Here is a 24,607-nt window from a genome sequence, read left to right as displayed (position 1 = left end):
TGCTAAGACGGCGGAAGCCCAAACTATAGTGACACACAGGGGGGCCTTCCGGGTGAAGAGGCTTCAATTCGGGGTTAGCGTCGCTCCCGGGATCTTCCAGAGTATAATGGACGCTCTCCTGAAAGGGATCCCCGGAGTCCAGCCATTTTTTGATGACGTGCTAGTCGCCGCCCCGGACCCCGAAGAATTCGGCAACCGCCTAAGAGAGGTACTCCGCCGGTTCCAGGCAGCGGGGCTCAAAGTCAAGAGGGAGAAATGCCTGCTGGGGGTCCCACGGGTGGAGTTCCTGGGGTTCGCCGTAGACGCAGCAGGAATCCACCCAACGGAAGAAAAGACCCGAGCCATTGTGAAAGCGCCAGCCCCCACCTGCAAAGCGGAGCTACAAAGCTTCTTGGGGGTGCTTAACTTTTACCATTCATTCCTCCCCCACAAGGCGGCCCTAGCAGAGCCCCTGCACCGCCTGCTGGACAAAAAAGCCCCTTGGGTTTGGGGCAAACGCCAAGCAGCCGCATTTCAGGCAGTCAAGGATGTTTTGGTGTCTAATGCGGTGCTCCACCATTTTGACGAGGGCCTCCCCGTCATCCTGGCTTGCGATGCGTCGCCATACGGGGTGGGAGCAGTCCTGGGGCACCAACTCCCCGACGGGAGGGAGGTACCGGTCGCATACTACTCCCGTACACTGACACCAGCCGAGCGCAACTACGCGCAAATAGACAAGGAGGCTCTGGCAATCGTGGCGGGGGTCCGCAAGTTCCATGAATACCTATATGGGCGGAGGTTCACCATAGCTACGGACCACAAGCCCCTCTTAGGTCGACTGGGTGGTGAGGGGCTGGCCGGAGGGGAACATGGGGGAAGAATTCAAGCCATATAAGACCAGGAGGGAGGAACTAGCAGCCCACAAGGGGTGCCTGTTATGGGGAAGTAGGGTGGTGATTCCGCCCCCGCTGCAAAAGCGTGTCCTAGAATCCTTACATGAGACGCATCCCGGCATAGTCCGAATGAAGGCCTTGGCCAGAAGCTACGTCTGGTGGCCGGGGATGGATGGGGAGATAGAGAGCTGGGTCCGACGGTGCCAAACGTGTCAAGAGTCACGGCCCGAGCCTCCCAGCGCCCCCGCCACTAGGTGGGAGTCAACCCGGAAACCATGGTCGAGACTCCACCTCGATTTCGCGGGGCCATTCCAGGGGCAGATCTTCATGATAATAGTGGACGCCTACACCAAGTGGTTGGAGGTCATCCCCGTAGGGTCCACCTCATCCGCCGCCGCAATCCGAGCGCTGCGCAGGGTCTTATGCACACACGGTATCCCGGACACCCTAGTCTCAGACAACGGGGCCGCGTTCACGTCTGCAGACTTCCAGGCGTTCCTCCACAGATACCTGATTAGGCACATAAGATCTGCCCCCTTCCACCCAGCCACCAACGGCCAGGCGGAGCGGATGGTCCGCACCACGAAAGAAGCCCTGGGCCGAATTGTGCAGGGTGACTGGGACCACCGATTAGCGGCATTCCTTTTCGACAATAGGGTCACCCCCAACCCGGTCATAGGGGTGAGCCCGGCAGAGCTCCTAATGGGATGCAAGCTGACAACCCGACTGGACAGGCTACACCCCGACCGGGCGTCAGACACCCGCGAGAGCCCCGAGGTTCGGGACGCAGTCAGGGGGTTCTTTGCGGGCGACCCAGTTTACGCCCGGAACTATGCAAGGGGGCCTGATTGGGTGGCGGGCCGAGTGCTACGAGTGACGGGGTCCCGCCACTATGATATATCAACCGAAGGGGGCCAGGTATTATGGCGGCACATAGACCAGTTGCGCCGCCGCACGCTACCGGAGGAGCCGGCGGACACAGAAGAGGCGTGGTCCCGGGAGGAGCCAACCGAGAGCCGACCTGAGGACGAGGCCCCAACGCCCATCACGCCGACGCAGGGAACACCAGAACGGTCCGAGCCCGAAAGACCCGCGGAGCCAGACCCGCCGCCTCCGGCCACACCACGGGCCGCCAAAGCACCAACCGCGGAAGCAGCGCCTCCCCCACCGGACCTCCCTAGACGGTCCACCCGGGAGCGCCGACCCCCCGCGTATCTCAAAGACTATGTTCCTTAACTAGGGGGGGAGGGGTGTAGTGTATCAGTAACTACATGCGCCCCGCGCAGAGGCAACTGGGCTGTCCCAGAAGCCTCCAGCGCAGGGCGCGGAATCACCCGCCAATCAACAGTCGCGGCGGGTAGTTCAACAGGTCAGGATTGGCCTGACCGACCCAGTAGGCTGTACCGGGAATTGTATATAAGTGGGGCCCGGCCCGCGTGCTCTCTCTCTTGCAACGTGCTCCTAATAAACTATGTTGCCCTACTCTCGTCTCCGCTTCGAGTACGTTACAGTTACGATGAGAATTATGCATCACCTCATTCCTTGATATTTTCGACTGGTTCTGCCACCTGTGCGGGCCATACTAACCATCCTGGGTTATTGTTCCAGATGTTTGCAGGCTCAGAAAGAATGGGGGCCCCAGAATCAATGTGTAAATTTATTGTCAAATTACCCCAAATTACAGAGTTTTGATTTGCATCTTTCTACATTGCTGGTCAATCACACGGAGAGGATGAAGTAAATTAGTCCAAAAGCCAGTCACGTCCAACAGTGATGCTCCACCAAATGCTGTATTTGTTCTAATATGTTATAATGTTCATCACGTTGCTCCAGATGAATCTACCTCCTCAGCACAGGAAGACACCAAAGGTTGGATCCAGCCAACTCTTCTGCAGGTGAAAAAGGGAGGAAGGGACCACTGACGAGTGCAAATGGCCAAGCTTGGGATCACAGGACTTGCATGGGCAAAGTTGTATAGGACGAAGGAACCAGTGGACCTAGAACAGGGTGTCAAACTTGCTTAATGTAAGAGCCACACAGAAGGAACATCAGATGTTTGAGAGCTGCAAGACATGAACCTCAAATGCCTAAGAGCCACAAGACAGAGAGGGAGGGAGGGAGGAATCATAGAGTTGGGAGGGACCTCCAGGGTCATTTAGTCCAACCCTCTGCATAAGAACATAAGAGAAGCCATGTTAGATCAGGCCAATGGCCCATCCAGTCCAACACTCTGTGTCACACAGTGGCAAAAAATTTATATATATATAAATATATATACACATATACACACACTGTGGCTAAAAGCCACTGATGGACCTCTGCTCCATATTTTTATCTAAACCCCTCTTGAAGGTGGCTATGCTTGTGGCCGCCACCACCTCCTGTGGCAGTGAATTCCACATGTTAATCACCCTTTGGGTGAAGAAGTACTTCCTTTTATCCGTTTTAACCTGTCTGCTCAGCAATTTCATCATATGCCCACGAGTTCTTGTATTGTGAGAAAGGGAGAAAAGTACTTCTCTACTTTCTCCATCCCATGCATTATCTTGTAAACCTCTATCATGTCACCCCGCAGTCGACGTTTCTCCAAGCTAAAGAGTCCCAACCTTTCTTCATAGGGAAAGTGTTCCAGCCCTTTAATCATTCTAGTTGCCCTTTTCTGGACTTTCTCCAATGCTATATCCTTTTTGAGGTGCGGCGACCAGAACTGCACACAGTACTCCAAATGAGACCGCACCATCGATTTATACAGGAGCATTATGATACTGGCTGATTTGTTTTCAATTCCCTTCCTAATAATTCCCAGCATGGCGTTGGCCTTTTTTATTGCAAACGCACACAGTCTTGACATTTTCAGTGAGTTATCTACCACGACCCCAAGATCTCTCTCTTGGTCAGTCTCTGCCAGTTCACACCCCATCAACTTGTATTTGTAGCTGGGATTCTTGGCCCCAATGTGCATTACTTCGCACTTGGCCACATTGAACCTCATCTGCCACGTTGACGTCCACTCACCCAGCCTCAACAGATCCCTTTGGAGTTCCTCACAATCCTCTCTGGTTCTCATCACCCTGAACAATTTAGTGTCATCCGCAAACTTGGCCACTTCACTGCTCACTCCCAACTCTAAATCATTTATGAACAAGTTAAAGAGCATGGGACCCAGTACCGAGCCCTGCGGCACCCCACTGCTTACCGTCCTCCACTGCGAAGACTGCCCATTTATACTCACTCTCTGCTTCCTATTACTCAGCCAGTTTTTGATCCACAAGAGGACCTGTCCTTTTACTCCATGACTCTCAAGCTTTCTAAGGAGCCTTTGATGAGGAACTTTATCAAAAGCTTTCTGGAAATCAAGGTAAACAACATCTATCGGGTCTCCTTTGTCCACATGTTTGTTCAGCCCCTCAAAGAAATGTAACGGGTTAGTGAGGCAAGAACTTCCCTTACAGAACCCATGCTGAGTCTTCCTCAATAACCCGTGTTCATCAATGTGCCTACTCATTCTGTCCTTGATAATGCTTTCTACCAACTTTCCCGGTATTGAAGTCAGACTGACTGGCCTGTAATTTCCCGGATCTCCTCTGGAACCCTTTTTAAAGATGGGGGTGACATTTGCTGCACAATGCACATTTCTGCACAATGCAGAAAACTCACAAATACCTCCCCCTAAATTCACAGGCTCCGCATTGTTGTCAGATAGCCATCTAGCTAAAAACCTCCAAGGAAGGAGAGCCCACCACCTCCTGAGGAACTGCTCTAATGGCCAGGAAGTTCTTCCTAAAGTTGAGCAGGAAACTCTTTTGATCTAATTTCAACCCATTGGTTCTGGTCCTATCTTCTGGGGCCACAGAAAACTATTCCACACTATATGACAGCCCTTTAAGTACTTGAAGAAGGTGGTCCTATCACCTCTCAGCCACCTCCTCTACAGCCTAAACATGACCAGCTCCTTCAACCTTTCTTCATAGGACTTGGTCTCCAGACCCCTCACCATCTTCGTTGCACTCCTCTGGACCCGTTCCAGCTTCTCTATATCCTTCTTAAAATGGGTTCCCAAAAGTGAACACAATACTCCAGGTGAGATTTTACGAGAGCAGAGTAAAGCAATACCATCACTTTACATGATGTGGACACTACACTTCTATTGATATAGCCCGAAATTGCATTTGCCTTTTTACCCACCGCATCACACTGTTGACTCATGTTCAGCATATGGCCTACTAAAACCCCTAGGTTAGGGGTGTCAAACATGCAGCCCGGGGGCCGTATCAGGCCCTCGAGCAACTGACTGTCGTTAGTTTTCTTCTCCCTCTCTCTTGCTTCCTTCTGCATCACAGCTTGCTTTGTCAGGCTTGCTCAGTCACACAGGAGCTACAAAGCAAAGTCTCTATATTCTCCATTGGCTGAGGCTCCTCCCTTGGGGAGGAAGAGTTGACTTTGCCAGGCTCTCTCAATTGCACAGCAGAGCTACTCAGCCAAGCTTCTCGTCTTTCTATTGGTTGAAGCTCCACTCCCTCCTGTTCCTAGAGAAGGAAGGAAAGAGCCAGAGCTTCCTTTATCCAGTTCACATGGGAGAGATGTGAAGAAAACACCTTTAAGTCCAAGTGCTAAGGTTTTAAGCATTTTTTAAAGTTTTTTTTAAAAATCTTAAATTTTGTTTTTATGTGTCTTATATAACTATCTAATCTTAAATAGGTGCATACATGGCCTGGCCAGACATGGCATGTCCCAGCCCGACAAGGTCTCATTTATGTCTGATCCAGCCCTCATAACAAATGAGTTCGACACCCCTGACCTAAGTAGTCCCTGGTGGTTTTCATAGCTGCATTGAAGAAAATGTGGAACAGTCATCTTCCCAGCTGAGTAAATGAAAGTCTCTGACAGACAGAAACAATCAATCTGAGAGCATGACAGACTCACTTTATTTTAAAGTGGACAAGTACTGACGGTACCTTGACTGCCTGCAAGGCAGTGAGCATGGCATGATGTGAAAAAAGAAATCCAAAATACCCAGCCAGAAAACAGTACTGTAGGTAGAATTTTATGAAGCTCTGGCAGAATGCAGCAGTCAAAATTCTTTGCAGCGATTCTTTAAAAACTTCTTAAACCTCAAGGAGAAAACAGGCCCCACATGGTTGTTTCCTCAAACCAAAATGCAATGGAACACAGGTTATCAATACTCTCTCATGATGAATTCATGCATACCAAATGACCATGAGCTGAAATCTTAGTATAACGTTTCAATCACTGCATGTGTGTGTATGTTGGGGGCGGGGGTGGGGGGGTGGAGAATTGTTACTAACATGAAAATAAACATTGATCTTCCCAGCACTGTCCAGATGCCATATGTCAAGCAAGACACTGACAGGAGTTAATGTTCCCCTGCTGCCCATTGTTGTGTGCACTGGCCTCCTCTTTTTGGCGTATCCAGTGGAAGGACTTGCTAAAGCTCTGACAGCATCTTCATCAGCACCACTAGATGTCTCAGCTCCCAGCCTCTTTTCTCAGCCGCTCCAAGACTTCCTCGGGAGTCAGGGGTCCCAAAATCTTCACTACTTTTTCTCGTGATTTAGCACCCTGTCTCAAAACATTTAAAAGACTTTCAGGTGGTTTCCCAAACTAAAATACATGGAACACAGGGGAATTTTGAAAGCAGTATAGTTATCTGAAATCCCAAGGGAGGGAGGGTCAGTGTCTGGTTAAAGAAATGAAGCACACATGAGTGGACCACAGGGGTGCCGGTTAAGAAACAATTTAGACAAGATTGGGCAGAAGGCAGCTTTCCTTGATGTGAAAGACTTCAGAGCTTAGCCTCTCTCAGAAGCTCAGAAGAACTTACAACTTCTTCATGACATGTAAACTGCAAGCATGGGAGGAGGGCTAGCACACTGTACCTTTTCTAACACCACCTCGCTCTTCTTAACTTCAAGGACCCTGGCAAGATAGCGACACAGCTCTGTATTGGCCTCCCCTTCGGATGGAGGTGCAGCAATGGCTACGCCCACCGATTCAGTTGTCAGATCTGTAAGGAGTATTTCAATAGATATAATTACTTATGTTTTTTAAATATACACTTTGAAATCCTGCTGTTGCCCAAAATCACTAAACTACATCTCATCCTTTTAAGACGCAAGAACCTTCAGACTAGCTCCAAAGCCCAGAATGAAATGCTTCTGGCCTAGCAAACGTCTACGATGGATTCCAAAGTTAAACTTAGACCTACACAGTAGGAGTTAGGTTGGCCTAGAAAAGCCCCACACTGTACATCAGACCTTGCCCAGCATGCTCTGCAGCAAACCTCTGCTCAGCACAGTGCAAGACGGCCACTGCTGCCACAGGCCTTCTTCCACAGACATCCAATGAGGCCTCCAGATGGGGATCAGCATTTTCCAGCATAAGCCCCATTCCAGTCCAGAAACTGTTTGTCTGTAACAAAACCCCTCAAAATCCAGCCTGGATTGCACAACCTGGCACCCCGCCCCCCGGGCCCCCCAGTTGAGCAGCTTGCCAGAGTAAAACGTATATTGTAAAGAATTAGGCTGTTGTGTTCAGTATCCCCAAAGGACAGTTTGGTTAAGCTAATTTTCAGCCAAATTACTCCCAAACTTCTCAACAGAAAGGCAGTATAAAAATAAGTAGACTGCCAATGCATCTAATAAATAAATCTTGTATGTTGAATAAACGTTACTCTTATGGCCATGAATGCCATCCTGTATCCATTCAACAAAAAGCAAACAGCAAGTCTCAACATTCTTATCCATTGGTATAAGGCCTACTGGGAGAGACCCACCCCAGATCCACATACTGTGTCTGTCAGAGACCATGCCCATAGGTTTTAGTCACTTTACAATACCACTGGATATGAACAGATTGCCCCTTTCGTTCTCCCACTGTACAGTCCCACCTTGTAATAGTTAAGATGTTATGAAAACCTTGAAAATTAAGAAGGGTTACACCAGCGGTGTAGAACTAATTTGTTACAAGTGCTGGATCTGACAAAAATGAGGCCTTATTGGGTCAGGCTATGAGTGTCATAAAATGTAATGCCAGGTAGCAGAGATATAAACTTTATACAGGACGCAAACAAACACCAGTAAATATATTTTTAAAAAACTTTTAAAAACATGCTTAAAACATTAGCACTTTTTGGTCTTCAAGGTGCTTTCTTTGTATCTCTCCCATGTGATTCAGGGAACTGGGTGAAGGGAGTTCTGGCTCTTTCCTTCCTTCCCCAGGGGACCAACAGTGCGAGAAGCCTCAGCCAATAGAAGGAAGAGAGGCTTGGCTCAGTAGCTCTGCTGTGCAACTGAGACAGCTTGGCAAAGTAAGCTATCAATCAATCAATCAATCAATCAATCAACCTTTAATGGCATATAAAAACAGGTTAAGAAACAATGGGTTAAGAAACAGTAAGTAAGCTATCCTTTCTCCCCCAAGGGAGGAACCTCAGCCAATGGATAAAGTGGAGGCTTTGTTCTGTAGTTCCTGTGCGACTGAACAAGCCTGGCAAAGCAAGCTGTGATGCAGAAGGAAGCAAGAGAGAGAGAGGAGGCAGACAACAGCCTGTTACTTGGGGGCCTGATAGGAGCCCGATTTGGCCCCCAGGCCGTATGTTTGACACCCCTGGGTTACACCTTGTAGATATCAATATTCTTAACAACAAAGTTATCTTAAGAAACTACATTTAGCAGCTGAGGAAACAGGATCTATATAAAAAGAGGCATTTAGATTTCTCATATACCTGTTACAGCATTTTGTTTAGCTCCAGGTTTGGCATGAACAGCAATGGTAACAGAGCCAGTTTTATCAATTGCCACAGGGCTTGAAGGATCATTAGGCGTTACTATATCCTTAGTCTGAGCTTTCCCCTGAAAGAGAAGGCAGAAAAAACAAGGCTACCAATTTAAAAATTTAGGCAGCTGTACTAAAAGTTAACCACCTAATCAAAAAATTTACAAGAGTTTTGAAAACAATTCATACGCATTTATTTCAGATTTATCTCCTTGCAAGAACTGATGAATGAGAGAGAGAGAGAGAGAGAGACAGAACACAGCCAACTTGCCTCATATCATGAACAACTTCCATATGATAAATTAACTTTATGTTTTCAGTTGAACAATATCAATTTTTTTACTGAAAATACAAACATGCTTTAAACATTAACAGTCACATCTCCCTGATGCCACCCTCCCACTTGCAGAATCAATTACTCATTAGCACTAGGACAGTATACAGGGACATAATGCCCAGACTCTGTTCTCTGGCAATAAATGTAATGACCAGCTGCTCATGGGCCAGATAAGAGCACTGGCCAGGCTGGTTCCAGTCCACATATTTGACACCCCTGCTTTAGAACATGCAAATATTACTTCATCAGTTCTTGCAACCTGAAAAGGTAAACCAATATTATTATCCTATGTTGCAGAATGTGTTGTTTAAGAACAGAAGAAGAGCCATTCTGAATCTTGGGTTCATTGGTCCATCTAGTCCAGCACCCCCTTTCACACAGTGGTCAACCACTTCCTTCAGAGGGCCAACAAACCGAGCGTAGAAGCCAAAGCCCTTCCCTGATGCTGCCTCTTGGTGCAGGAATTCCAAAGTTTACTGCCTCTGAATGTGGTAGTTATGATTTTGGTATCATCTGCAAATTTGGTCACTGCACTGCTCCCCCCACTTCCAAATAATTCCACTCTGCCCATTTCCCTCCACTACAAGAATTGCCCACTTACTCCTACTCTCTGCTTCCTGAAGTTTAACCAATTCACAAGAGACTCAGACCTATCCTCTTATCCCATGACTACTAAGCTTACTGAGGAGCTATCTGAGGTGTCTTGTCAAATAAGGGGCAGGGTGAAGTTGAATGGCAGCATTTTACCCAAGACCAGTCATTACATTTGCAGCAGTGGTGAGTTCTGAAAAGAAAGCTTCCCTTTTGACACTTCGCTATCTTAGCCCCTAGGCCCAAATGGCTCAGAGAATGCAGGTACAGTCTCATGCGTACTTGTTTGGCTACAATGTGCAATGGCTATACCTTATGTAAAAGTCCCATGTGATACAATTAGACAAATGAAGATGATATTAGATTTATATCCCGCCCTCCACTCCGAGTCTCAGAGTGGCTCACAAACACCTTTATCTTCTTCCCTCACAAAAGACACCCTGTGAGGTAGGTGGGGCTGAGCGAGCTCTCACAGAAGCTGCTTTTTCAAGGACAGCTCTGTGATAGCTATGGCTGACCCAAAGTCATTCCAGCAGCTGCAAGTGGAGGAGTGGGAAATCAAACATGGTTCTCCCAGATAGGAGTCCCTGCACTTAACCACTACACCAAACTGTTTCAGCAAACCAAACAAAACACAGTTAGCAAGTACAGAATAAACATATTTGTCATTGCATCTCTGCAGTCAGCAATGTACCCTTAAAAGCTGCAATGCCTCTACTCTCAGACCAAAACCTGGTTTACACTGGCAGCAGAGAGAGGTGAGACTAACGATCTGGAATGCTGAAGTGACAGAACAGACTGCATCACTGCACGTGTAAAAACATTAAAATCCACATTTTACATGTTGTTGGTTTTTTTAATGGAAAGGGATATTCTAAAATGGAACCCAATACCCACAGGCCATTCTAACACTTTATTCTCTCCCATGTGAGGGGAGAACCTAAAAGGAGGAATGTGCCCGCCAACACCTGGACACTGCAGAGACCTGGACACAGAATGACATCACTCTCTCCTGGTGTCACTGCCATCTCTATGTTTACATTCTGAATAAAACTTTATTAATCTTAAAGGTGCAACTTGACTCCTACTTTGTTCTACTGCTTCAGGCCAACATGGCTGTCCACTTGGATCTATCTCTATGCTTAAAGGTCTTCATATATAAATCAAACAAATGGCATAATAAGATTTCAACATATCTTTAAATTTGTTTAAAACTGATTGTGAGAAAATGTTCAACTGCTACTTGTTACATGCTAGTCCTTTATTTTTAAGTGGATACCTTTTTGAACATTCCACTTCGTATAGTTTGACAAAATTCACAAGTATACTGTTAAGTATTTGTTAGTTATAACCATTTTATTTTAATAAAAGTTAATTAATATATATATATATTTATTTTTTTTAAAAAAGAAGAAGTATCCAAGCCTTCCCTAGAGCAGGACAGAGTTCGAGCCTAGGAGCACCAACGAAGTTTCAATCTGGGTATCAATTTTGCCGTACAGCCAGGTACACGTCCTCACTTCCGTTTTATACCGGAAGTAGCCCTCAGTCCATTCTACAGTCCTATACTGGCCGCTATCCCCCTTTCGGGCGCCAGTCCTTCACCCGAGGGGCGCAACGCCGTCTCCCTGAGCCGCCGTCCCTCCTTCGCAAGAACCAACCTTCCGGGGCATAGCGCCGCCGAACCGCTCCCTCACAGCGCCCGAGAAAAGTTGCCTCAAGCCCGGACACTGACGGAAAACAGGACGGGCCAATCCCAGCATCGCGCTCGTTCTCAAACGCCCCTCTCCTGGGTCCGTGTAGCGGCTTGCCTCCGTAATGATAGTGCGGATGGCGCCCCCTCGAGGCGGATGCAACTGCGCATGCGCAAGGTCTGCAGCGCGAAGTAGCCGAGGTAAAGCAAAGCAGGGTTTATGGATTGATTGGCCGAGAGGAACACACGAAGCTGCTTCATACTGAATCAGAGGCTCAGAGCCTTGGTCCATCAAGATCAGTGGGCAGCATACTTCAGGGTCTCCCGCATCACCTTCTACCTTACCTTTTAACTGGAGATGCCAGGGCTTGAAGAACCTGGGACTTTCTGCGTGTCAAGCAGATGCTCTGCCAGTGTGACATAGCTCACACACAACACCCCCTTTGGAAAGTTGCTCTTCAGTAACAGCCTTTCTTTCTGCCCTTGCATGATAGCAGAAAAGGCATTCTACGCATGCTCCATGCATGCACTTCTTTTTAAAAAGTACACTCTTCAGAACTCAAAAAGTATTTTTTCTAAAAAGTAAAAGTCAGATCTGGATGATTTTAAATGGATCCTCATGAATTCATATGATTTTTGCATTGAAACAAAATAAAATCATTGATATAGGGTAGACCATGTTTTGGTCTATAGGCAGCACCACAAAAATGCATCCACTGCTTTGTGGGGCCACAATGGCACAAAACTGTACTTACAAACCATGGATCCTCATTAGTTGTGCACTGGGTGATCTAGAACTCACCATTAGATTGCCTAAAATGTCTGTAACTACAGATGGCACCACAAAAATCACAGACCTGCTGCTTTGTGGCACTGCAATGGTACAAAAACGTTCTGAAGGACAGGTCCTCGTGGGTCCTCAGGATTTTTGCATTATGTCACCCCCAGCCTCACTGTCAAATCACATATCATGTCCATGGGCACAGCTTGCACCACAAAAGTTAAGGATCCATGGCAACACAATGACATAAAAATATAGTTCTGAAGCATGGATCCACATGGATCCTCAGGATTTAGGTAATTACAAACTCACCATCAAACCACATATCATATCTATAGCTTCATCACAAAAATCATGCATCCACCACTTTCACATCACAAAAACATGATTCCAAAGAATAGATCTTAAGGGGTTTTGTGATGGGTCATGCCAAACTCACCGTCAAATCACATATGTCCATGGCCAGAGTTTGCACCACACAAAGCACACATCCAGAAATCATGCATCCATGGCATGTTGATAAATAAATGCACATGCTTGTTTTTCTTCCAAGTTTGGATAAAACATGGGATTTCCCCCAATTCCTAGAGAAGTCTGATATCACTTCTGGAGGAAACCACTGGAGGAAGCCCTACCATCAAGGGTTTAAGACTTTGAGAGAAAGCAAGAAGCACCTCCTCCAGGAGAACTTCTTGCTCATTGGTAAAATTGGGCAATTCCTAAAGAGGCCCAGTGGCCATTTCCAAGTTGGCTGGAGATCTCTCACTTTTACAACTGATCTCCAGGGAACAGAGATCTATTCACCAGGAGAAAATGGCAGTTTTGGAAAGTGGATTCTGTAGCATTATACTCCATTGAAATCCCTCCCCCCAGACTCCACCCCCCAAATCTCCAAGTATTTCCCAATCCAGAGCTGTCAATCCTACCCTGTGTGCCCAATACAGATCAAGGTCTCATAGCAATTTAAAGAACGACAAATATTTTTTTAAATGGCATCGGTGGCCACAGTTTGCACCTATCCCTTGTATTTTTGCCCATAGTGTGCACTGTTCCACACTTCACCACTCATGTTCTATATCACTGAGGGAGCACTGCCAACTGGTGAGGAGTGAGAAGTGCAATATCACTTCTGGTGCAAATCCAGACGTTAGGATTACGAACTCCGGGTTGGAAAATTCCTGAAGATTTGGGGGTGGAGCCTGGGAAGGGCAGGGCTTAAGGAGGGGAGGCATTTTCACCAGTGGAGCTGGTTTTTATAGTCTGGAGATTATTTGCAATTCCAGAGTGCCAGCCGTTAAGACCTGCAAGATTTTTATTTACTTTCTTGCTAATTCGCAAATCAGATGCAGTTCCCCCTAAGGGAAGGTAACATAAATGTAGCTCAGAAATCCAAAGGCAAAAAGGGTATACTTTGAAAAAAGTTGCTTGTATGTTTATTGTCAATCGGCGCAATGACTATAGAAGACAGGTTGGGTGGAGAAATGTCACTAAACTGGGTGTGATTGATTCACCCTGATCCTTGCTTCCAGCTGTCAAGCAATGTTTTATCTTTCTATGACTGTCTATGTTTATCTGAATATAACTGCCATACTGTAACTGTTACTAACCCTGAACTAAGCTGAGGCACATCAAAGTAGAGAATTAGCCGGCGCCTCTTTCGCTTTTACTAACAAATGCAGGAATTTGCTCTTTGAAGATAAAGCCTCCAGAGACAGGTTCCCAGGCCGGGCCTGGACCCAGGAAGAATAACCACAGAGGAGATAAAGAAATTATTGTGTGAACTTTCACACCTGAATACAGGATTGTTTAGCAATTGTAGCAATGTTTAGAAAACCTTTGATGTGCCACCTTTAAGTATGCATTCTACTGTTACTCTGTATCAGTTCCAATACTTGGCTCAATAGAAGCACATGGATTATCAATAAACCATACTTTGTTTCAACTCAAGGACTGGTTACTTTGAAATCTGCTTCCTTGACACCAGAAACATTTGCTGAGCTGCTGTAAAGTTGCCAAAAGCTGATGCATGTGGAGAACTGAACTCGGCTGCTCTTTGGAATGAGTCTTTGATTGCTTCACAGATTACTAACTGGGCATTTATCCATTCAATCCACATTCTTATGGGGAATGTCAAGAGATGCTGAACAGCCAACAATCCATATCTCTTTGTGGTAATGTTCAGTTCCCCACAATACAAGACATGTCTTTGCTCTTTGCTTTGCCTCCCTCCTCACGCCTTCAACCTATGATTTAAGATGGGGGGGGGAGAACTGAACGATCCTCAGCATCATAACCCTTTTTGTCTGAAAAGAACAGGTTAACGGTCACAGAATTGTGGATGCTGATTCAAAACCTGAACTGCACTTAAACAAATAACTTTTATTGAAAGGTGGATGAAACAGTGGGTTCAGAACTGGGAGTTTTAAACAAAACAGTATGAGTCAAAATTATATTGAGCACTGCCAACATCAGTGTGAAAAGATATCTGTGGGTCCTGACTCGCCAACTGCAGACAGGTTGCATCTCCACTTCTCCTCACAGTCATCGAGAATCCACTTTTCCTCAGTCACAGCAGAAGTCTCACTAATGGTTAGGATCAAAGGCCCATGCCAGAAGATGGCCACTTTCCCACCAACTGTCTTTGTCCATCTCCACAGGCATTTCTCCTCAGAAACAACTTCTTTAGAAGTTCTCCACACTTTTAGGAGGAAAATGCCTCAGCTCCTCCTTGCCCTGCTCTCCCTCTTGGAGGTAAGGTTGCCAGCCTCCAGGTGGGGCCTGGAGATCTCCCACTTTTACAACTGATCTCCAGCTGACAGAGATCAGCTCCCCTGGAGAAAATGGCTGCTTTGAAGGATGGACTCTGTGGCATTTACCATGCTGAGGGCCCCCCTCCCTAAACCTCACTCTCTCCTGACTCCACCCCCAAAGTGTCCACGTATTTTCCAACACAGACCTAGCAGTTGTACAAAGATTACACACACCCCTTTTCCTCTGCTCTGCTGCAAGCAACCACTCACCCAGCCTCTCTACTGAAGGTAGTGTTTCCAGGGCAGGGCCCACTATGCAGGTGAAAACATGCAACAGACTTTGTAATAATAAATACACATTTTTACAAGGTTAACAGCAGGAAGAACAAAACTATTGTTTATTTAGTACCTTTGCATTCTGCCCTTCCTCAAAGGAACTCAGGGCAGGTGTACACAATTCTCTCCTCCATTTTATGCTGTGAAATAGGCTAGGCTGAAAGAGTGGCTCATCACCCAGTAAGGGGTTTTTTTTAGAAGTGGGGATTTGAACTTGGGTATCCCAAGGCCTAGTTGAACACTCTAGCCATTACTCCACAGTAGGGTTGCCAGCTCTGGGTTAGGAAGGGGGTGAGGCCTGGGGTTTGGGGAGGGACCTCAGCAGGTTACAAGGGCATAAAATACACCTTCCAGAGCCACCATTTTCTCCAGGGGAACTGATCTTGGTTGTCTGGAAATCAGTTGTAATAGTGGGAGATCTCCAGGTACCACCTGGAGGCTGGCAACCCTGCTTTCTGGCTTGGGAAATGTCTGGTGGTTTTTGGAGTGGAGCCCGTGGAGGGTGGGAGGACCTCAGCAGGGATATGATTCCATAGAATCCAGCCTCCTAAGCAGCCATTTTCTCTAGGGGAATTGATTTTGGTTATATGGAGATCTCCAGTGGCCACCTGGGACATGGCAACCCTACTCCACAGCAACATTGCAGAACTGCACCATGCATCTTGCATGTAGTGTCTAGTAGACCCATAATACGTCCGAGTGAACGGCTTTGATGGTGTTTGGGGTCAGAGCTGAAACAATAATTGTGAATTGGTTGAATAGTTTAAACTGGTGATGTCTTTATTATGCTTTGCTGACCCACATAGCCTGAACCCCACTATGGTAACATTTTCTTTCTGATGTTAACCAATTTTGCAATGCCTGGTATCCCATCTGGCTGCATTGTGCACCACAAGCACACCAAGCCTTTGGTGCAATGTTCCTATCAGTTCCTACATACCCATCAAGTGCCCATGTGGATAATTCCTGTTCTTTTGTTCAGGAAGAACACCCAAGTGCTCTCATAGCTACCAGGCCCAGAAAGAGTGGGTAGAGCCAGGGTGATTTCACAACCCAACTCTCTTTTTTGGAGCATGAAACACCCAACTATTTGATGGACAGATTTACCACAAAATCTGGGGAGGGACGGTGGCTCAGTGGTAGAGCATCTGCTTGGGAAGCAGAAGGTCCCAGGTTCAATCCCTGGCATCTCCAAAAAAGGGTCCAGGCAAATAGGTGTGAAAAATCTCAGCTTGAGACCCTGGAGAGCTGCTGCCAGTCTGAGAAGACAATACTGACTTTGATGGACCAAGGGTCTGATTCAGTATAAGGCAGCTTCATATGTTCAAAAGTCCACTTTGTTTGATGAAACACTCCATATCCAAGCTACAAACATGAGGAAAACAACCTTAGCATCATGATTAAGAAAGAAGCAGGAAGTGTTAACCTTTCATTGGAAATGTTTAAACAGAATTTTTAATGTTTGGAGAAATGTTCATATTTCTGGGGTCTATTTTTTAAAAAATGATGGAATCATTATACATCCCAGAAATTGCAACTCTGTAGGGCTGTGTAGAGCCAGTTTGGTATAGGGGTAGAGCAGCGGACTCTAATCAAGAACCTGGTTTGATTCCCCACTCCTCTTCCACATGTGGCTGCTGGTGTGATCTTGGTCAGTCACAAGTTCTCTCAAAGAGCTCTCGCAGCCCTGCCTACCTCACAGGTTGTTGTGGGGAGAAAAAGGCAAGGAGATTGTAAGATTAGAGACTCCAAGTGAAGGGTGGGATATAAATCCAGTCTCTTCTTAGGCTTGGAAAGTGTCAAACTTGAATCTGGAAGGCCCAAGTTCAACTCCACATAGGAAGTTTGTTGGGTGACCTTGAGCTACTCACCCTCAGTCTTATCCCACTCCTCCTCCAAATAGCTCAGGGCAATGTACATAGCTCTCCCCTCATACATAACCCTGACAACCACCTTGTGAGGTAGACCAGGCTGTGTGATTGACCCAGAATATAGTTGTTAACGTTGAATTGGGGAGGGGACTCAGTAGGGATGTGACAACAAAACCACACTCCAAAGCTGCCATTCCCCCCCCCCCGGGAAACTAATTTCTAGTCTGGAAATCCATTGCACTTCCAGAACTCCAGGCCCCAGCTGGAGGATGGCAACCCTAAACCCCAAGAGTTTTCTAGCGTATTGGTGAATCTTGTCTGCCTGCCTAATTACTACATCATACTGGCTGACTAATGACATGACTAATGACATAGTATTATGTTTGATCTTACCTAAACCAGAGGGTAATCAGCACTATAGTGCAGAACAATTGAGTTAGAAAGATATTCCAGGAGTCATATTTTCTCATGGACAGCAGAAAAGATGAGAGAAAATATTTTAATAAAAATAAATCTTCCTAAACTGAAGTGCAATTGCTCAAATGTAACCGTGGGGGGGAATATCTTTTCAAAATATTCCAGAATTAAGAAATCTTTTTGCATGATTTTCTTTATAACAGAATGCAACAATTGTTTTCATTTGCATGGTGAAAATAGAACATTCCAGTCTATAACCCAAAAGCTTTCTTCTGGCAAACCCATGATAAATGAGCTTTGCGGGTTTCATATGCGACCCGCATATGAAAGGTTTTGAAGGTCCTAAAGGAATGTGATTGGTCTTCAGCTGGTTTTAGTTCAGGCCACTTAATGGAAGACAGAGATGGTGAAATCTGATTAGATGGATTTTGCCATCCTTGCTTCCTTGACAATGCCCACCTGTTCAAGAATTCTGACAAGCAGTTTAGCAAACTTCAAGTTTTATTACTCATTTTTTTTCTTCCAGTGTCTACAGAGACATGGTATATTGAGAGGGGCAGGAGACATTTCGAAGTGCTGTGTATTCAAGTTAGCCATCTTGGGCATTATGCTGCCAGGGTTCTTCAAACTCTAGGGAGTGCACTGGCCAAGCTCTCTAAATTGTGAGATCACACAAGGGAGTTGCTATAGCACTTACCAATAGTTTTGCTGCCCTACAAGCTGTGGCTGACACTTCCACTAATTGGAAGGACCGTTTCATACCCAAAATTGCTAAGGCACTGTCACTGAGGGAAAGCTCTCTTAAGTGGTTGATATTATAATACCCCTGTATTGATCTATGGTGTGGCCTCATTTGGAGTTCTGTGTGCAGTTCTGCTCACCATATCACAAAAAGAACATCACATAACTGGGAAAAGTACAAAAGAGGACAACCAAAATAGTTAGGGAGTTGGAGCATCTTCCTTATGAGGGAAGAATCTGGTATTTTCTCTTTAGAAAGAGATGAGTAAAGGGGGGGTATGGTGGAAGTTTGTAACATTATGCATGCAGTGGAGAGACTTCACAAAGAAAACTTTTTCTCCCTCTCCCAAAATACTAGAACTAGAGGATATCCAATAAAGCTGGTGGGCAAAAGTTACAGGATGGACAAAAGGAAATACTACTTTACAGAGAATAATTAAAATGTGAAATGCATTGCTGGAGGATGTACAGATGGCTACAGGCATAGACAGTGTTAAGATAGATTCATGGAGAGGTTTATCAGTGGCTACTAGCCATGGTGACTAAAGGCCACTGTGTGAGACAAGATGCTGGACTAGATGGACCACTGGTCTGATCCAGCAGGGTGTTTCTTATGGTCTGAAGTACCAAGATTGAGTTCAGACCCCAGACTTGTGCTGTAAAACAGGGGGCCTTTTCAGAGCACCAAAATCTCATCTCAGTGCTATTCTGTGTCAAGTCTGCTAGGAGTTATTCAATATCTGTATTAAGTTTGGTTCTGAAGTAAAGGAGTCTGGGTACTTTACAGTGTACACCGGGGGCTGCTAGCCCACTTTCCTGCCCCCTCACTAGAAAGGCCTTTGTTGTGTAACCTGCTTTGAAATGCTAACATGTGAACAAGATAGTGGCGCCTTCCCAGCCTTGTTCTCTGTGGGGAGTATGGGGTGTCAAGGCTTCGGCCTGGGAACAAAAGAAGTAGCATCCTAGTGTGAAGATGTGTTGCATAGATTGCCCCCCCCCCCCGTAGGAATCCTTTAGATTCATACCTTAAATACTGGATTAGTGCATATGTATTTCAGTCCTTCAATCTCTGCCATGGTCTCTAGTTCTGATTACAATAAACTTGTTACTCTATCAAGAGACTCGTTATTGAATTCAGCCGAAAGCAAGCCCCGGGAAGGCTGAGCCACCTAAAGTCAAGAAGCAGGCGGTGGCTGCCCCGGGGGGGCCCCGACGTTGTTTCCGGTGTGGGGACCCCAACCATCTGGCCTCCGGCTGCCCCCAATCAGCCACCGGGGCCGCCCCACTGCAGGGAGCCACCCGCCCGGGCACCCCCGGCCCCAAGAAAACCACCGGCCGCCCTAAGGACACGGCGAAGAGCAGCGCGCTCCTGGTGCAAGACGACCTACAAGAGGAGGAGGTGCGTCTGTCAGAGGAGCTGGCCGAGCTGGCGTGGGAAGAGGAGCCGGCGGGAAACGACGCCGACCTGCTTTGAACGGTGCCAACCAGCAGGTCGACCGAGAGGAGGCACCGCTAACGGTGAGACCCACGGGAAGGTTGTACTTTATAGTGGTCAAATTGTTGAACCCAAAGCTAAAAAGGTTCCTACAGATCCGGGCCCTCATAGACTCGGGCTGTAATAGAGAGCTGATTTCCCCCAGGGTGGTGGAGGCTCTGGGGTTGAAACGCTTACAACTGCCCCACCCCATGCACTTTGAACAGATGGATGAGTCAGTAATGGGGGGGGAACCCTGCACGCAAGAGACTGAGCCGTGCCCCCTGGGGATTGAGGACCACTGGGACTCAGAGACGTTTGTGATCGCGCCCGCCTGTGGCTACCCCGTGGTCCTGGGAGTGGGGTGGCTGGAGAAGCACGAGCCCCTCATCCGCTGGAGAGCCCAGACCATCAGATTTCCCGACCCAAGTTGCAACCAGCACCTTTGGCAGGCAGCATGGGGGCCACGAGCGCCAGCCGCTCGGGAGAGGGCGTGCGTCCTGGTGGAAGAGGTGCACCATGTCCCGGACGCCTACCGCGACCTGATGGAAGTATTTAGTGAGCGGGAGGCCAACCAGCTACCCCCCCACAGGAGCACAGACTGCGCGATAGAACTAATCCCCGGGGAAAGCCTTCCCAGGGCCAAGCTCTACCAAATGGGGTGGGCTGAGAAGAAGGAGCTGCGAAAATTCCTAGACTTGAACTTGAAAAGGGGGTTCATCAGACCCGCGACGGCCCCCCACGCGGCCCCCGTGTTGTTTAGAAAGAAAAAGGACCACAGTCTTAGGCTTTGCACTGATTTTCGTGGGATTAACGCGATTTCCATGTCAAATGCCTACCCCATCCCCCTCATCAAAGATTTGCTAAGCACGGTGGCGGGGGGGAAGATTTTCACAAAGCTTGACCTGCGGGACGCGTACTTCCGAGTGCGCATCAAGGAGGGGGATGAGTGGAAAACGGCGTTCAACACCCCGATGGGGCAATTTGAATATTTAGTCATGCCGTTTGGATTGCAAGGGGCACCTGGGGTGTTCATGAATTTCATAAATGATGTATTGCGGAAATTTCTGTACAAGGGGGTGGTGGTGTACCTTGATGACATCATTATTTATTCGCAAGACGAACAATCCCATGTGAAACTAGTGAGGGAAGTGTTGGCCACCCTGCTGAAGCACCAGCTCTACGCCAAGCTGTCTAAATGCGAGTTCCACCGCACGGAACTAGACTATTTGGGCTTCCGGGTGTCTGGGGACGGGCTGGCCATGGATCCAGCTAAAGTTCAGGCAGTTCTAGAGTGGGCCCCCCCGAGGACACGTAGACAGCTCCAAAGTTTCATCGGATTCTCCAATTTCTATAGGACATTCATTGAAGGGTTCGCCCAGATCGCTCTGCCCCTAACAGACCTCCTGAAGACGAAGGGGAGGGGGGAGGAGGCAAAGCGACCAGGGGCCAGGCTGAATTGGACACCGACTTGTCAGGCGGCTTTCGACCGGCTTAAACAACTGTTCACAAGCGAGCCGGTCTTAAGCCACCCAGATGAGCGGAAGGGGTTTGTGGTCCAATGCGACGCCTCCGATGTCGCCGTAGGAGCCATTCTCATGCAGAGGGATGAGGAGGGGAAGCTGAGACCCTGCGCTTACATTTCGCGAAAGTTCTCAGAGGAGCAGAGGAACTGGTCAGTGTGGGACAAAGAGGCTTTCGCTGTCATGTTTGCACTGAAAACTTGGAGGTCCTGGTTGGAGGGAGCCAGGGTGCCCTTTGAGATATGGACGGACCACAAAAATCTAGAGGCACTAACAGGGAAAAGAAAATTGAGTGAAAAGCAAATCAGGTGGGCGGGCTTCTTCTCCAGATTCGACTTCACCCTGAAGCACATCCCGGGGACCCGCAATTTTCTAGCAGACGCCCTGTCCAGGCTCCCACAGCATGAGAGCCAGAGAGAGGAAGTGGTAGATTCCCTGATCCCCCCCACACAAGTGGCGGCTATGGTCACTACCTGCTCGCAGAGGAAAAAGGAATTGAGTGGGCTAAGCAAAGAACGAATCACCCTAGAGGCCGAACGGGAGGGAGGTGGGCGGCCGGAGGGGTTGCAGAAAAGAAAAGACGCTCTTTGGTACAAGGGGGAGAAACTGTACATCCCGGAAACATTAAGGAAAGAAATTCTCCAACTATGTCACTGCTCCAAATTAGCTGGGCACTTCGGCTATGTAAAAACCTTGCACTTAGTGCACCGGCAGTTCTGGTGGCCGTCCCTAAAGAAGGATGTTTCGGACTTTGTAGCTGGTTGCCCGGTGTGTGTGATGGCAAAAAAGAGGGGGGGGAAACCCCCGGGACTCCTACAGCCTCTGGAAACAGCAAAACGGCCATGGGCCATAGTGTCCATGGACTTCATAGTCGAGCTACCATCCTCCCGGGGGAAAACAGTCATACTGGTGGTAGTGGACACGTTTTCAAAACAAGCCCACTTCATCCCCTGCAGCCAATTACCCACGGCCAAGAAGCTAGTGACTTTATTTTTCGACCACGTGGCCAAGCATCACTCCATCCCTGACAAGGTCATAAGTGACAGGGGGCCTCAGTTCGTTGCCACCTTCTGGCGGGAGTTTTGTAAATTATTAGGGATGGAACAGGGGCTAAGCTCTGCCTATCACCCCCAGACGGACGGACAGACTGAGAGAGTGAATGGGGTGCTAGAGCAGTACCTACGGTGCTTTGTGAGCCTACGCCAGTCAGACTGGGTGGACCTCCTCCCCTTCGCTGAATACGCTTACAACAACAGCGCTCACAGTTCCACAAAAGCATCTCCCTTTGCAACAGTGTTTGGGTATGAGGGAAAGCCGATCCCCATGCTGCCAGGGGGGGAGGGATTGACGGGCTCAAGTTTCGAGCAATGGTGGCAAGGTCCCAGCCAATGTTGGCCAGCCATTCAAGAAAACCTGAAGCTGGCTAAGGAGGCGTATAAAAAACAGTACGATAAAAGCCATGTGCCAGTCTGGGACTTGAAGGTGGGGGATTCCGTATTTCTGTCAACAAAAAACCTGCCTCTGGCACAACCGTCTAGGAAATTGGCTTTTAAGTTCTTAGGGCCATTCAAAATCAAGCGGGTGATCAACCCGGTGACAGTAGAGTTAGACCTCCCCCCTGCCCTTGGTAAAGTCCACCCTGTTTTTCATTGCAGCCTACTGCGCAGATCTCCGGGGCCGTCCAAATGGCATTTGCAAGATTCACCAACCCTCCCCTCGAAGGGGGAGTGCCGGAGCCTCTCGGGGCCCGAGTTCCGGAGCCATAAATGTGAATCGCCCTCCTTGCAAGGCCGCCCGGCAGGGGGGGGCCCTAGGGGGGGCAGTATGTCAAGTCTGCTATGAGTTATTCAATATCTGTATTAAGTTTGGTTCTGAAGTAAAGGAGTCTGGGTACTTTACAGTGTACACCGGGGGCTGCTAGCCCACTTTCCTGCCCCCTCACTAGAAAGGCCTTTGTTGTGTAACCTGCTTTGAAATGCTAACATGTGAACAAGATAGTGGCGCCTTCCCAGCCTTGTTCTCTGTGGGGAGTATGGGGTATCAAGGCTTCGGCCTGGGAACGAAAGAAGTAGCATCCTAGTGTGAAGATGTGTTGCATAGATTGCCCCCCCCCCCGTAGGAATCCTTTAGATTCATACCTTAAATACTGGATTAGTGCATATGTATTTCAGTCCTTCAATCTCTGCCATGGTCTCTAGTTCTGATTACAATAAACTTGTTACTCTATCAAGAGACTCGTTATTGAATTCAGCCGACTTGACATTCTGGGCTCTAAGAAGGAGTCCTGACATTTTGGGAACCTTCTCAGTTGAACTTTTGATTATAATGGTGGCCTCTGAAAACAAAATGCTTAAGATCTGGCTTCACAGGCAGGAGAATGAGGTGGTCGAATGCTGAAGCAGTTGGATGTGGCGCAGTCCTTTTAATCACCTCAGCATTTTGCTAGCACTCTGTGTTTTTGAAACTAAAATCCCACACCTAAGAAGTTTCAGTTTGCCCAGTATAAGGGGTTCCCCTCTCTTTCAAAGAGATGCTATTCCAAGAGGACTCACATATTTCTCTGTAAGGAAGCGTCATCCACCCCAAACAATTCTTTGTTCCAGTAATTAAACTGCAGTCCAATCCCAAAGGCATTGTTATTCTTTACAGTATTCTTAACGAATGCCTGCAAGACTGGAGGAGGAGAGGAGAAATCCAGCAATATTTAAAATGTGGACTGAAAAAAAATTATTTTTCTGCACTAGCATCCATGTAACCAAAGCTACTTGTTCTGTAAAGCCAAGGAGACTTGGGATTTATGCTTCTCAGACAGCCCTCCTGCATGACAGACATACACAGTAGTAGGGCAGTTTGCAGCACAAAAAGATTTGTTTATGGAAGGCTCTTGGGGATGGTCATGGCAGTGCCCACACTAAAATCTGGCACCCACTGAGACCTGCCTTTACTATGCTAATACATACCACTTGGGGGCTCCCATGACCATATTTTCTCCACATAGAATGGTAGGGAGAAAGCTACACTCTTCTCCCTGACATTTATGTGGAGGCAGTTTCTAAAATATACAGGCAGCACTTTGTTACATGAGCCCCCGCATCAGCTCCAGTGGTATAGCCCAACCACAAATATATCATTTTAGTCAGACCCAGGACTTCAGGGAGAAGCCAGCAAAACCACACACATCTCCGTATCTCTTCCTCAAAATATATTTACAATGGCAAGAAGGATTTAGCTATATAATTTAAAGCAACAGGAGGCCCAGATTCAAATCCCCACTTGTGCCAGGCAAGCTTGCTGGGTGACCTTGGGGCAGTCACGCACTTTCACCCTAACCTGCATCATGAAGACGTGAGGATAAAATGGAGGACGGGAGAATGATGTAAGCTGTTTTTGGTCCCCACTGGAGAGAAAAGACAAATGGATAAACAAA

General features: G+C 47.5%; 1 protein-coding gene across 1 annotated transcript; it reads right to left on the bottom strand.

Annotated features, from left to right (window-relative positions):
* Nucleotides 1-5,775: 5,775 nt before the first annotated feature.
* C19H15orf40 (chromosome 19 C15orf40 homolog) lies at nucleotides 5,776-11,448 on the bottom strand. The gene is made up of 4 exons (XM_060260166.1): nucleotides 11,256-11,448; nucleotides 8,617-8,743; nucleotides 6,770-6,897; nucleotides 5,776-6,452 (listed from the first exon to the last, which is right to left on the bottom strand). The coding sequence occupies exons 1-4, from the start codon at nucleotides 11,355-11,357 to the stop codon at nucleotides 6,360-6,362; spliced, it is 450 nt and encodes a 149-aa protein (XP_060116149.1). The 5' UTR covers nucleotides 11,358-11,448; the 3' UTR covers nucleotides 5,776-6,359.
* Nucleotides 11,449-24,607: the final 13,159 nt, after the last annotated feature.

The sequence above is a fragment of the Heteronotia binoei genome, chromosome 19, assembly GCF_032191835.1.
Source record: "Heteronotia binoei isolate CCM8104 ecotype False Entrance Well chromosome 19, APGP_CSIRO_Hbin_v1, whole genome shotgun sequence".
Classification (NCBI taxonomy): Eukaryota; Metazoa; Chordata; class Lepidosauria; order Squamata; family Gekkonidae; genus Heteronotia; species Heteronotia binoei.
The sequence above is the reverse complement of the archived record's forward strand: the minus strand, read 5'-3'. Positions and strand labels throughout refer to the sequence as shown.

What these genes read in the sequence shown, in the direction of transcription:
- C19H15orf40 (XM_060260166.1), bottom strand. Translation starts at nt 11,357, where the DNA reads ATGCTGGGATTGGCCCGTCCTGTTTTCCGTCAGTGTCCGGGCTTGAGG. An exon ending in GCGGCGCTATGCCCCGGAAG is followed by an intron (nt 8,744 to 11,255) that starts GTTGGTTCTTGC and finishes CTTCTCTTTCAG; the next exon opens with GGGAAAGCTCAGACTAAGGA. An exon ending in TAAACAAAATGCTGTAACAG is followed by an intron (nt 6,898 to 8,616) that starts GTATATGAGAAA and finishes TACTCCTTACAG; the next exon opens with ATCTGACAACTGAATCGGTG.